Source organism: Sitodiplosis mosellana, unplaced genomic scaffold (genome assembly GCF_009176505.1).
Source record: "Sitodiplosis mosellana isolate CC-2019 unplaced genomic scaffold, AAFC_SMos_1.0 Smas_scaffold_19, whole genome shotgun sequence".
In the NCBI taxonomy this organism is placed as follows: domain Eukaryota; kingdom Metazoa; phylum Arthropoda; class Insecta; order Diptera; family Cecidomyiidae; genus Sitodiplosis; species Sitodiplosis mosellana.
Genome location: NW_022595261.1, coordinates 16,500 through 30,323, shown reverse-complemented (window position 1 = coordinate 30,323; position 13,824 = coordinate 16,500). Strand labels below are relative to the sequence as shown.

General features: G+C 33.8%; 1 protein-coding gene across 3 annotated transcripts in view; it reads right to left on the bottom strand.

Annotated features, from left to right (window-relative positions):
- The window catches only part of LOC129568447 (interaptin), a 53,891-nt gene that overhangs the window by 30,176 nt on the left and 9,891 nt on the right, over positions 1 to 13,824 (bottom strand). For all 3 annotated transcript variants that reach the window (XM_055446300.1, XM_055446301.1, XM_055446302.1), the window contains 3 exons: positions 2,167 to 2,342; positions 741 to 786; positions 252 to 390 (listed from right to left, as the gene is read on the bottom strand). In XM_055446300.1, the coding sequence (XP_055302275.1) occupies positions 252 to 390; positions 741 to 786; positions 2,167 to 2,312 (331 nt within the window). In that variant the 5' untranslated portion in view covers positions 2,313 to 2,342. The remainder of the gene's footprint in view (positions 1 to 251; positions 391 to 740; positions 787 to 2,166; positions 2,343 to 13,824) is intronic.

Here is a 13,824-nt window from a genome sequence, read left to right as displayed (position 1 = left end):
CATAAAACACCAATATTACACACAAGCTCTCACGTACTTCACGGCGAGAGATCAAACGTGTAGAGTAATAAAACTGATACACACAATGAAAATGTGCCATGACCATAAGCCGATGTGGTTTTTATTTTGGGTCGTTCAGTCCAAATGATGTAGTCATAATTATTTTTTTCTAATTTGAAACGTTAAATTACAAGCATTTATTTTTCGAAACAATTTCTCCATCATATTTGGTAAACCATTTGTGAACTCACCCTGTGATGCAAAACGCTGATAATACTGTGACAAATATGTTAGTATCGAAAGTCTGTCAGGAACATCATACATCGCCATATCGGCTGCATCAAGCAAAGCAGGAATTCCTAGATGTTTCTCAGCCAGTGTGAATGCCAACTAGTATAGTTGAATTGTTGAAAGACATACGAATATTAAAAAGAAAAAAGATTATTTATATGACTTATTATGGCAGAAAAAATATCAAAAATCTTTTTTTTTAATTGCTGTATGGGAACACGCTATAACTGTTATAAATCATTTTATGACCATCTCATCAAAAAGCATCCATGGACAAAAAAAAATTCCATGAACGATTCTTGGCTTATTGCGACACATGATACAGCTTCTAAATTTTGTCCTTTTGGCCTTTGTATGCTAGAAACACCGCAATTACTATGTGACTTTGCGGCCTTTTTTATTTTAAACAGAAGTTTATCCATAATTTTTCATAATTTTCAAAATCCTACCTCGTTGTTGTAGTAAACATCGGCTTTGTTCAATTTGTCGAAATCACTGAAAGTCAAGTAAAAAAAAAACAAAAAATAAATTTAAGACCAGAATCTAAAATTAAATTTTTTTCTATGGATATGATTCAATGTTCAATTATGCATAATACACACGCCACAACTTTTACAGTTAGCAGAGAAGATTATAAACCCAAGAAAAAAAATATTTCATCGGTTTAACGAGTTTCTGTCAAAAAAAATCGAGTTTTCCTCAAAATAAATATATAAAAACAACAAAAAAAAACGAATGATTTATCACGTGAAATAAACAAAAGATGTAAATTTGTGTTGTTCATTTTGTTGTAAAAGGTTTCCATTATTCAAAAACATGTTTTGAAACTTCTGTGATTAGTAGAATTAAGACAATGGTGGCCATGATATTGAAAGAAAATGCGTACAAAAGCCATATAAAGTTGCACATATTTTATCGTGTAGCATGGGGAAAACGTGTGTAGATGTCACATATTTATGGTCGAGTGCACTAGTGTATCGTGAACCTACGACAATGCCAATCGGCCAGCAACATCAGTGGGTCGAATAGCACACAGCGAAGGGAATATGCAAAATGACAACCAACTTTCTACGAGTTGCTCTGATTACATGCATATTAATAATAGGAGAGTTATAAACATGTCTAAGATGGACCAATTAAAAAGTAACATGTAAACACGAATTGGGTTCTTTCTGATTATAGCACACGCATTCGATCGACTCTGTTTGAAACTATTCCAAGCTCTCATTTTTTATAACTTGAGGCTATTCGATGGCGAAGAATGAAAAGAGACAGAAACAAAAATTACTTTCGTGGAATGAAGTATGTAGTACATTAATAGAGAGTAAGTTTTGAAGTGGTAATTCGAAAATCATTTCAATATTACATTTACCACATTCATTTTTTGAGTTTATATGTCAAGAGAGTGTGTATTACGTGCTGAAAATTCATCACCCATATTTTCATGATTTCCGTGTTTGGAAGATAGATTTTGATCATTAAATTTCCATTATATGGTTTTCTTGGCACTAATTCCACTCACTCACACACACGTGCAGACGCACACACAACTTTGTCAAATTAAAATCAAATAATGTGAATTGTGAACAGAATGATGCTTGTGCGCGGTCAGGTCCATTCCGATTTCTTGCTATGGTTCTGTGAAATTGATTGTCAGCCAGATTAAGTGCTGCTTGTATTTTTCGAAAACTCAGTTGGAGAGGTGCGCTTCATAAAACTTCAGATTTAATATATTCCGATTTTAATCTGGGACTAAGTCATTAATAACCTTAAACCTTAATTTGATCTCACTATTCGCGTTTTTTCTTACCGTTAGACAACAGGCGGCTGTTTCAGGCAATAAGAAAAGACACATTCACTAACGAAAGTACTTACATTAAATCTGGTCGAAAGTGATGAACCAATGCACAAAAAGCCATGCCATTCTTCCAAGATGAAGTCATATTATGAATTTCAACACCAGGGTAGCCTTCAATTTGACGACGGCACCACATTTCTAGACCTTTTGTTCCACGATTCATTTTGTATGAGAATTTCAAAGAAGAATAAACCTGCAATGAAAGGCAAACAAAAAAGTGTTTTAAAAAATACGAAAGAGAAAAAATGATCAAAACCGTAATAAAAAGAGTCAGTTTGTAGCTTGTACAAAGTAACTCACTACAGTCAATCTACTCAGTTCACCTTAATAAAAATGACAAACACCAAGACAGGTACAATTTTTTGTTACTTTCTTTCTTTTCTATATATTCAAATTTTAAGTAGCTTGAGCAATATTTTCTATTTTTCGTCGGTTGATTCTCACTTTTTTTTCGCATGAATCGTTGTTTTCTTATGACAGATTCATCACGTTCTTCAATCCGTTTTTAACTACCAATATTTTTCGTCATACAAACTTTTGTTACCAATGTTTGCGCTTGACGCTACAATAGTTATATTTTAATGTGATTTCAAATGAAACAGATAGTTACGAGTCTTAAATAGCTTACGACTACGAAAAATGGCAAAGATAAGTTTGGCTGAATGGTTGAAAATGTCCAAATTTGACAATTCAATTATAATTGAAAAACATTTCAATTCAACATTCTTCATCATCTGCATCACACAACATTGTCATCGAGTGTATGCTTTATACGATAAGCCATTCAATTTTCTCAGTTTGTAGAAAGTGTGCACCGATTTTTAGTTCATGTCACAAAAATGAAAGAAAAAAAAACCGACAGCAAAAACACTGCATGGAATAGAAATTGTAAACACGTCCGAAAAATGTCAGCTGAAAACCCATATCCACAATGAATACACTAAATCACTAACCATACTGGCTGATTATATGTTGGCAGCAAATTGAAATTGCACACTTTATGTTGACTCGATAACTTGACACATTTTATGCAATTAGAACTTCCACTTTATAGAAAACGCGAAGTACACACAAGAAGATCTCACGTCAATTAGAGAGTGATCGGTTTTTACTCGAAGAAGTAACGAAACATATGGAAATAAAATCCGTCTGCAATTTGAAAGGTACAAATCTGGGGATTGAATTCTTTTTTCTTATATATGAAGAGAAAGAAAGCGATACCAATATCGGAAATGAAAAATAAAACTGAAATTGTTTTCACAATGACAAATTGGTATAAATGGAATCAAAAGTGGGTAATGCTTGAATGGAATATGTTAATGATGAAATACAGACACACTTGGAGAAAGATTAAACAGACAACGTCATCATCGACGGCAGGAGACTTCGGAGAAATTTGTCAAACATTCAGTGAATTCGTCGTGTAATAATTACTTCCACTAGGGGAACCTCATTACTTGTTTCCCTATATCTTTGCTATATTTCAAGTTGAGACAAGTTTGGAATATAGTTATGTGATGATGTTTGTCTAGTCTATTCCAAATGAGTCAAAAAAAAAAAAATATTAAAACATTCCGGGAAACAGACGGCTGATGGCAAATGTTATGCAAAATTGCGTGTTTTTATGCTGTTCACACAGTTTAAAATGCAAAATAGACCGCGAAATCCATTAAATGGTTGAATTTAGAGAGAAAGTCTACCGCGAAGAACACACGGTAAATTTATTGATTATAACTAAGCAAACATGCCATACGAGGCACACAGATAAACACTGTTTTTTTTATCATTCGCACACCACACAGAAAAATTCGAACATAATTCGATTTATTCCAATATAAAATGCCAACAGCAATGTTCAGTTCCTTCACTTCCTCCATCAAAGTAATAAATTATGCAAAATAATTTTTAATAGCCATGCCCATCCGCTTCGTTTGGATCCGAAAACTGCCGATAGCGGTAGCAAAAATGAAAAATGTACACTGTTCGTGTTGCAAGAAAAAAAAAATAACAACAACAACAACAAAAACATCTCGCTTCATTTATTTTTGAGAAACATTGTGTTAAAACGAATCCAAAAGAAGTGAGCTGAGAAGAATTAAGTTGAGTCTCCAAATTTTGTCGCCGTTGTTGTTGTTTTGTACAGAAATGCATATATAAAGAAATAAGTTCGCAAAGACATACTTAAAACTTGCGTATTCATATATATCAAATGATTTTATCATCATTCATGACATCGTGACCACGTCGTCTGTAATGCGTGTAATTAATGAATATTCATTTGGATTGAAGTGACCAAAAGGCATACCCATTGTGATTTCAATCAATTTCTTTCTGTGTAATCGCATTATTTTATTATTATTAACTCGATAGTTCATTCCGATACTTTTTCCCGTGCCAAAATTTACTCTGAATTTTCAATGTGAATATTTTCTTTTTACGGTTTATCGACACAAAATATAATTAAATCAAAGTAAAGTGAAAGACAGCCGAAGTAGCGTTAATGTTCACTGTCGTTGGACTCTGTTTTGAAGACAAAAAAATAACGTGTATTTTATTTAACGTGTGCCAGAGCGTAGCGAACAACAAAGAGAAAACATTCATTCGATCGTATAGTACATACAAAGAATGGTCGATTGTCACATACATTGTTGTGAAACTATATTTAAAAGGTTTTAATGAAATGTGCAATTCATGCCATTTTCTAAAAATGACAATTAAATAATTTAGCGTGGGAACAAATGATAGAATTGTACCATTGGTGTGAAGAGTTTTCTTTCGATGTGCGTTAAAGTTTAGAAGAATGAGAAAATGTATAAGCAAATACTCATTATTAAATTTAAACAAATACGCCCATACTACAAAGCAAACGTAACGAAAAGTAAAAATAAATCGATGTTTGATGTGTTTTTCTGCTTATTTGCCATTAAATATACAAACTATGTAATTAGTCTAGCCAAAAAAAATAGAAGCGAATGGTGCAATCGCTATGCATTCAACGTCATCTGCCTTTTCTCTTAATGTTTTGTGCTTAATTGTTGAAATCTCCTGAAAGACGTACAAGCGTTTTTACCGGAATTTGAGCACTTTTTTTTGTTTAAAAATGTGAATTGAGAAAGTTGTATCGATGAAAAAATAACTTTTAACGAGAACAAATCGTTTTTTATGGCATACTGAATCCATTATTGAACGAACAAAGTAGTCTTGAAATATTCGTGTGCAAACACTTTCATATAAGTAATGCCAATGACTGGTCAAGTGAATATTAGAGCATTTTCTCACAGAGAGAAAAATGCTCATTTTAAGTTTCTCCCAAGAGCACGTTTGCGCCGATAGCTGGCGAGTGTGATCAAAAGTGCTTGATTTATTATGCAAGCAAGGTGTCATTACCCTAACAAAAGCATATATGCATATACATATGAAGATATGTATTTTGATCCACCTGAACATACCATTACAATGCAATAATGCATGCACGTGCGGCGCCTCCGCTTTCTTTTATCCTCATGAAGAATGTAATGTGCAAGAGTATAAGTTTTCGAAATTTATGCACAAATGCAGGGAAGGTGCCTTATTGAAAGTAAAAAAGTTATTTTTTAGATTAAACTTGGCATTCCTCGTTTTACCTGCTTATCAAACTGACGTCCAAGTTAAGTATGACCAGCTCAGTGAAGTCGACTTTCTATACAAATAGGCAGTTGTGTCAGTGCCAAATATGAAAAATGCGATTTATTCAACCGAAACTGAATAATAATGCGTGGGATTCCCGAGAATCGGCCCAAAAAACCGCAGTGCGGCAACAAATGAAACTCCAACGCGAGCGCCCTCATTGAGTTAAATCAATGCAATTTGACTTTTCGTTTTGGAACTAACAAAATTAACGTACGATATTTTGCTGATGCTGCAGCACCGTGTGAACAAGAAACCAAAAAAAAGAACATAATAACTGGCGGGGGGTGTCTGCAATGGCATGCCTAAATGATATTTACAAGTTCTCAAAGGTTGAGTTTTTTCGGGTACATTGAATATATTTCAAGGGTTTAGCATATAATCTTGAGCATTTTTTCTGCATCCATCCATTTAATTTTGTGGTTCGATCAGTTTTAATTTCAGTGTTTTGTGCGCCAAACTATCAGTGGCAGTTTTGATATGAAAATATAATTTTTTGTGGATAAACATGATTGAAATGATTTATAAGGATTTATTTCAAACGGATCACATTAAAGATGATTTTAAAGTAAAATTCAAGTGTTTTAGAACTACGGATCATGAGGGGTCTAGCGACACCATCTTAAGTCAGTTGACTGAATTCGAATAAGCAAGAGGATTTCTTTACAAGAATTTTTTGTTCATTGTGTAACGAGAGTATACCGTTCCCCCATTTTTAAGCAAATGCATTTCAAACCACAAATAATATAATTCCTTTTTACGCTATGCAAAGATACAATATAAAAGTATCGAAGAAAAATACAATATAATATGGTTCTAGTCACCATTTCAATGGCTCTATCGGATGTCGATAGAGTAATTTGATGCGTGATTGTATGCGCAAGTGTCTGTCACTATTCCTCTTTGGATTTTGGCTTCCATACAAATTACATTCGCTTCTGAACCAAGCAAGAGATTCATTGTGAATGGAACAACGGTGCATTTATTGCTCAGCGAATGCATGGTCACCGTAACAAACGACAATGGAATTTGATATATAATGATGATGGTGCCAATAACAACGGCAATATCCAATAGAACCGCACTTTTATGGGTGTAAAACATCGAAATGAGAAAATTTTGAATAAGGTTTGTGTTCAAAATCAGTACGATCATAATTGGATTCTTCGGTTGGAGCAATTTGAATAATTAAAATGCTTTGATTCGCTTTGATTCACAAAACTTGTGTAACAATCAAGCATCAAAGGCATCGCAAAGAATCATTTTCGTTTTCGCTGAATAATATTCAGTGCATACTTGGAATTTCTAATAAGCAAAATGTACAAAATAAAAGAAAAACAGGAAAAAATCACATGGAATAAAATCAAAAGAAAAACGCAATTGCCGTTTATGCTTGTACTTTGATGGAACCTTGGTTAAGACTAATATTACACGATGAACATGGCTAGTGCTTTCTTACTATTTTATCCTATATGTTATTCGAAACGTTGATGCGATCTTCTTCTTCTTTTTTTTTGTCAATCATCAGATGGAGAGAATCGACGTTGAACATATTATTCAAGACTCGCAAATCGTTTCAATGCACACAGGCCCCGTGTGCAATAGAATGAAACCCGTTGAGTAGAACGAAAGCCAAATCAACAAGTCAGACCATACATAGAATTATGTGTTTGTACGCGCACTGCGCTAGAATAAACAAATGCGTTTCATGTTGGTCAATCAGAGTGAAAAAAGTAACATATTTTTTTTGCTGGGATTTCCTATAAACAGAATACAATTCTTGGAACTTGTGAATACGTATTATAGCCTGTTGTAATATGTATTTTTCTACCGAGTGTTTTGCACTTGACGATCAAGATATTTTCTTCGCAATATATAGCAATCATCGCTGCGGTTTTGTAAACCGATCTAATAACATTCTAGGTGTAAGAATTATAAGGTGGGATAAGCTAAAACCCGAACATTCTGACCACCGACCACGATAGACACTTTGTAAGTGAATTTTTTTCAATGCACATTCTGAAGTCTTGTAAATTTCGATCTTCTTTTTTAGTTCAGGCCAAAAAAAATGATGCTATGGAAAAAGATCATTCAAACATCCGACCCATTCAGTTGGAAATTATAAGGAAATCGCTGAATGTGCGGTTTTTTTCCTAAAATGACGTCAATTGATTTCAATCCACAATGTGGTGAATACTTTCATATTGCTGTCATTTTTTTAGTCGTTTTTTTCCACTTGCAACATGTTGCAATAAGAACCAATCTGGAGAGAGGGATAGTGAGAGCGAGAGGCAGAGAGAAATAAAAACTCAAACCCAGAAGTAATAAATGAAAGACGCCATTTGTAAACCGCGTAGTATACAAAAAAGACAAAGGTGCTTATATAGGTGTCTTGTTTTTTCCTCTATAAATGTTATTCGACATGTAAACAGAATATGCGTGCGGTTACATCTAAATCAATACACCGGTACAGGGCGTGTGTCTTTTGATTTGAAGTGAATACGCGGATGACTTTCAGAAACTGATTCGCAATTAGAATAGATTTTTAATGTGACACATAATATAATGTTGAACGATCTAATTTGTGTGGGAATGAAAAGTGTAGTCAAAAATGTGAAAACGATAATAAAAACAATTGGGTGAGAAATCAAAAGAAGTTCACTTCATTTATTTTATAATGATGTGCATGAACATGATCACAAAATTTTGAAATGGTACATGTGATGATGATGATGATGTTCATTGTCTGAACCATATGTAAGTTATTAGATCTTTGGTCAATGATAGGAAGAAAACGCAATTAAACGGAAAATCGGTTAATTTCATCAACTTTGTGAATCCGTCAGCATGTGGTTCGATTTTTGCAAAGAGCCCATTTTCGTCGATCAATGTTGGCATTTGTATATGTGGAGAAAGAAAGAAAAGTGGACAGAAACCAGATTAATATTATTTTTATCGTCACATAAACACAGCGATGTGTTTCCCAATGTGAGATGAGATTTCGAATCGCTAGCATGATTTGTAAACGAACATCACACAGCGAATTAAAACAATCGTACATGCAGTAAGAATGAACAAAATGAATCTATTTAAAGCTGCTGTTTTCTTTCCTGAAATGCGCACATTTGCCGCCTTTCCTGGCCTCTTTCATCACTATAATATTTGCGTACTGAGACTCTGTAGCTTTTTTCAACGCTTCGTCCTTCGTTTTTTCTTTTATTTTCAAAGTGATGACGTGCGTTTCGTTTGAGATTTATTTGAAAAACCGTTCGGGAGAAAAACATACACACACTACGCACTCACTAGCACACTTGTTTTACGTTTCAAATTCTATAAATATACATAATCTTCGATCCTCAATCCCGTCTGGTCATTTTAAACATTTTCTGCTTTCTCGTTTTATTTTTCGCAATTTTCAAACCAACACAGTGCACGTTATTTAAAATAGTCAAGCTATGGATGTTCGAATTTTATTTGCTTTTCCAATTTGAACCGTAAGGATTTTGCTAGAGATTCGGTTATCGATTCTCATTTGAAAATGTTATATTTCACTGCAATAAAATGAACATTGCACATGTTCTGTTTACGAAACAAATTGAAAAATTTGATCTTGTTTTCAATGTTGGTTCGAATTTGTGCATGTGTGTCGGTGTGAATATATGTTTTTTTCTTGTGTGCGACCAATATGGCTGGAAAGTGAAAACAAATCATTTTTATCTGGTTTTGAAAATGCAAAAATTAAAAATTCTTGGAAATGGTATGATGAAACGAACGAAGTGAAAAAAAAAACAAGCATTAAAACCGAAAATTAGGGGAAAAAATTGTGTTTTCTTTCTACAAACGATTTACGTAACATTTTGGGCATTGGAAACGGGAACCAACACGGAATAAAGAGCACGAAATGTATTTTTGATTCTGAGCAAAAATTATGGAGCCACAATTTGGGCTGAAAGACGCCAAAAAGGTAGTTATTATCATTTGGAGATCGATTATCGAAACAATTTATTTTTATGGTGTTCGTGTATGGTCTTATATGGCCCGATACAATCAAAAATTGAGCATTTTCGGGATTTGTTCGTATCTTCGAAGCGCATTTATAAAGTCAAAAAAAGAGATCATGTTGAGATTCTTGAAAATACACAACCTGGAATCGATTGAATTGCTCCAAGTCAAATAAACACACGGGCACGCAACGCGAGTTGTACTTCTTTTTTTTTAAATAAAAGGATGGATTAATAACATCGCAAAAGAACAAAGTGATGTGAAAACTCGCTCGAAAAGGAAAACATTGCTAATAATAACTGGCGGCATTCATCATATGCAATTTCTTGAGTTCTTGAAGAAGAAGAGGGAAAGAAAGAAAATCGAACAACCGAGCGGTTCATGATATTTGGTATCTCTCATACAAGAAAAATTAAAGAGCCAGCTCTTGATACTGCAGACTTGTGTTAAATATTACGTATGAAATTGCCCAGCGCAATAATAAATGCTGCATCGAATAAATTCATAAGAGAAGTCGGCCAAAAAGTTAACACGGCATATACGCATTATTCTTTTGAAATGTATTCAACTTGGCAACATCACACTAGATACACACCGTGAATTACATCATCTTGTTTTTTTTTTGCTTGAAAACATACAGCATATGCATCATTGTGAGAAAACATTAAGCCCTCAAGCCTTTTTTCGGAACCAATTTCAAATAAATTTATCGAAAGACCCATTTTTTAAAGAAAAAAGTGGAAAGTAAAATGATTTTTCAAAACAAATATCTGTATTGAATAATCATTGCACGAATATTTGTTTTTTGCTTATAAGACACGTGACAATTGTCCACGTGCAAAATCTTCTTCGTTAAAACACGATCACATATCAAAATTGGATCACAAGGAGCGATAATCATCTAGCTGACTTTTTTTTTAATCTCTAAGATATTTCTCAATTAAACGTGTTTCCCAGGTGTAATCAAATTAATTTTATTAATCGTACCGAACATTTCGTTGGAATTTCACTTAAATCGCCAGCTGTATCGGTTTTTTTTTATTCATTTCTACTTCCAGCAATGTAAATAACAGTGAATAAAAATAAATGGTTTATATAGCCCACAGATCGAAATAAAAGCAAAATGAATTTTTCTAAACCGGCAAAAATCGCGTTTAATGCTTTATAACTTGTTCAATTGCATTGATTTATTGATTTATTTAATACGAATAACTGTTGTAGCAAGAAAGCCTTTTAATCGAAAATAAAATGTAGTTTTTTTTAAGTTGCACACACAAATTATGACTGGAGAGAAAATAAATAAAATATGCAACTTAGCCTCCACCGCTGCCGCTATGAATTCGGTCGAACGCACAGTTGAATGCGGAAAATTGGCTATTTTGGTATAGTATCATTTGTGTATCAGGTTCGTGTATACGTTTAATTATGTAATTGAAATTTTGCCACGGGATATATTGTTGAACCATGCATAATCAAATTAATAACATTGCCACACGATGCAAATCCGATAAATTTAGTAAGTTTAGCGGCATTTAGCTCGCAAGATGTAGCAAATATTTCGGATAATTCGCTAATTGAATTTAGGCAGTTATGTAATTGCTATTTGTTACACTCTCATAGTTTTAATATGTACGTAAAAACGGTCGAATAAAGATGCTGCACGTATTTACACAAACTATATTGTTCTCGTAAAAATCGTTGAATGTTCCATCTGAGCTATCGCACATAAATTCGGTTTGAACTGCGGATTGCAAAATTCAATGTATGGAGTTCCGCTCAATGACTCTGTTCGAAATCTGTTTTTGTTTTCGATTTTAATTATGTATACAAGAAGAAAAAATCATTTCATCCGTAAAAAAGTTCATTGTAACAAATGGAATCGCGAAATAAGCCGAAAAAAAACAACTAAAACACCAGACACCAGCAGTACCATGGTTGAAACAACAACTACTATAGATGATACAGCAAGAGCAACAGCAACAACGTCAACGATAGCATACAAAAATACCATTTAAATGTCAAAATATATGCTGATGTGAATGCATGCTAAAGCTTGAAAGAAAAAGAATCACGGTTGGTTTGTTGAAATGTGAGATAATGAATATAATGGGTCTTGTGCGGTTTAATGTCGCAATAAAAAAAGTGGAAAAATATAACTATAGAAAACTAGAGTGTGTGTGTGTGTCTTGCATAGAAGAAGCGAGAAAAAAACAACAACACAAACAAACAAAATGTAATTATGTAATATCGCCTGCACCTCACAATTTTCTCATCCAATCTATAGCCAGAGCATAACAATCATATCCTCAATTAAAGCCATAAATGCAGATGACGCCGAAACAATTGCACGTCATCGCAACGATCTTGGGCATATACTAAAATACACCAGCTTGATCATGGTACGAACGAGTGAAATTTGCCGTTATCACTAATACAATGTTTGCAATAACAGCAATTTGCTAGATTTTGCAAGGACAAGAAAAGGGAATGGTAGAAAGTACAAAACATAAACTGCGTCCCCACACCATGAATATTATAGAAAACAAACCTACGCTAATAACGAAGTGAATACAATTAACATCTCGATTAAGTCTAATATTTCTATATGCTTGCATGGCAAAATAAAATTCACTATTACCAGCTTATCTTGATGCAGATTATGACTATTTCTCATGCACCATAGCAAATGAACATTTTGATGCGCTTATTGAAAAGATTATAGGCCGTTTTCTTTTGCTCAAGATATTCGTATCGAATTTTCGAAGTGTGTATATTTCCAACGGCTTTTTTTCGCTCTGATTGTATATGTTCTGACTTCATACTAATTGATCCGCCGACTGCTGATGATGCATCAGCGAACATGATAAAAGCGAACTTATGGGAGCAATACGCGAGCCTCTCTCTCTCTCTCTCTCTCTCTCTGTCTCTCTACATAAATAGATCGTTGGACCGAGCGAACAATGCATTTATATTAAGTTCGATTGAGCTTCTTTTCTTGTCACATACTGATTCTGAGAAGTGGCTGATATTTGCAGGCAGCCGATATCGACTTCATTGTGCGTTGCGAACTCGTTCAAAGCATGAAGATGACACACGTGTGTATTTGGTGAATCGAAAACGCATGATATAAAGTGATGGCAATGCCTGAAGCACACTGTACGTATACTGCATTCAAATCGAAATGGTGATGATGCTTTAACGTGCATTTCGTTACTACCAATAACATTGCAAAAGAGTGATGAGTCTTGTGTGTGTGTTTTTCATTCAACTGATTTACATGCAATCACTGCTCTAGCCGAGGTCTCTATTGCCGGAATGATTGCCATGCACATAATGCATGCTGATATTTACAACCTATGCACTAGCGCATTAATGTAATTATCATTACAAAAAGATTTGCACTATCTGGCAAATATAGAAAACTTCACAGTAGGTAAATTGCTGAAAGGAACAAATAATGTTAAACGTTAAATCAAGTAAAACTGATCGCAAACACGCAACGCTAATTATAACACATATAAGAAACAGATCTTTAGAGGAAGTGCAATTATCATACAACGTTCTGCTTGTGTTTTGTTTTACTTCTTCTTCTTCTTCTTCTTTCAATTGCTCGTGTTGAAGATTTCTTCGGTGAAATTATATCATGGAAAAAATTGCCTAGATCGTCAAACACGCAAACATTTTGGATCTTTTTAGTCGGTCGCAACATGAATTAAATACTATTTCTAATTGAAAAATACACACATACACACATTTCATGTAGGTTTCTGCAAAAAAAATATATTGGCTCAACCTTCATCATAACGCTGAGTTGATCGGTACATTTCCTTTGTAAAAATGAAATAATAACACATTTCGACAAAACGATATATCAAATTGGTATTGATTGCGTTTAACACCTAGGCAATCGATACCGTTATGTTCGATATATTCAATGCTTTATTGCCATTAATCTCATGCCATGGATATACACAAATAATATGCCATGAAATATTTATAGCTTGAAA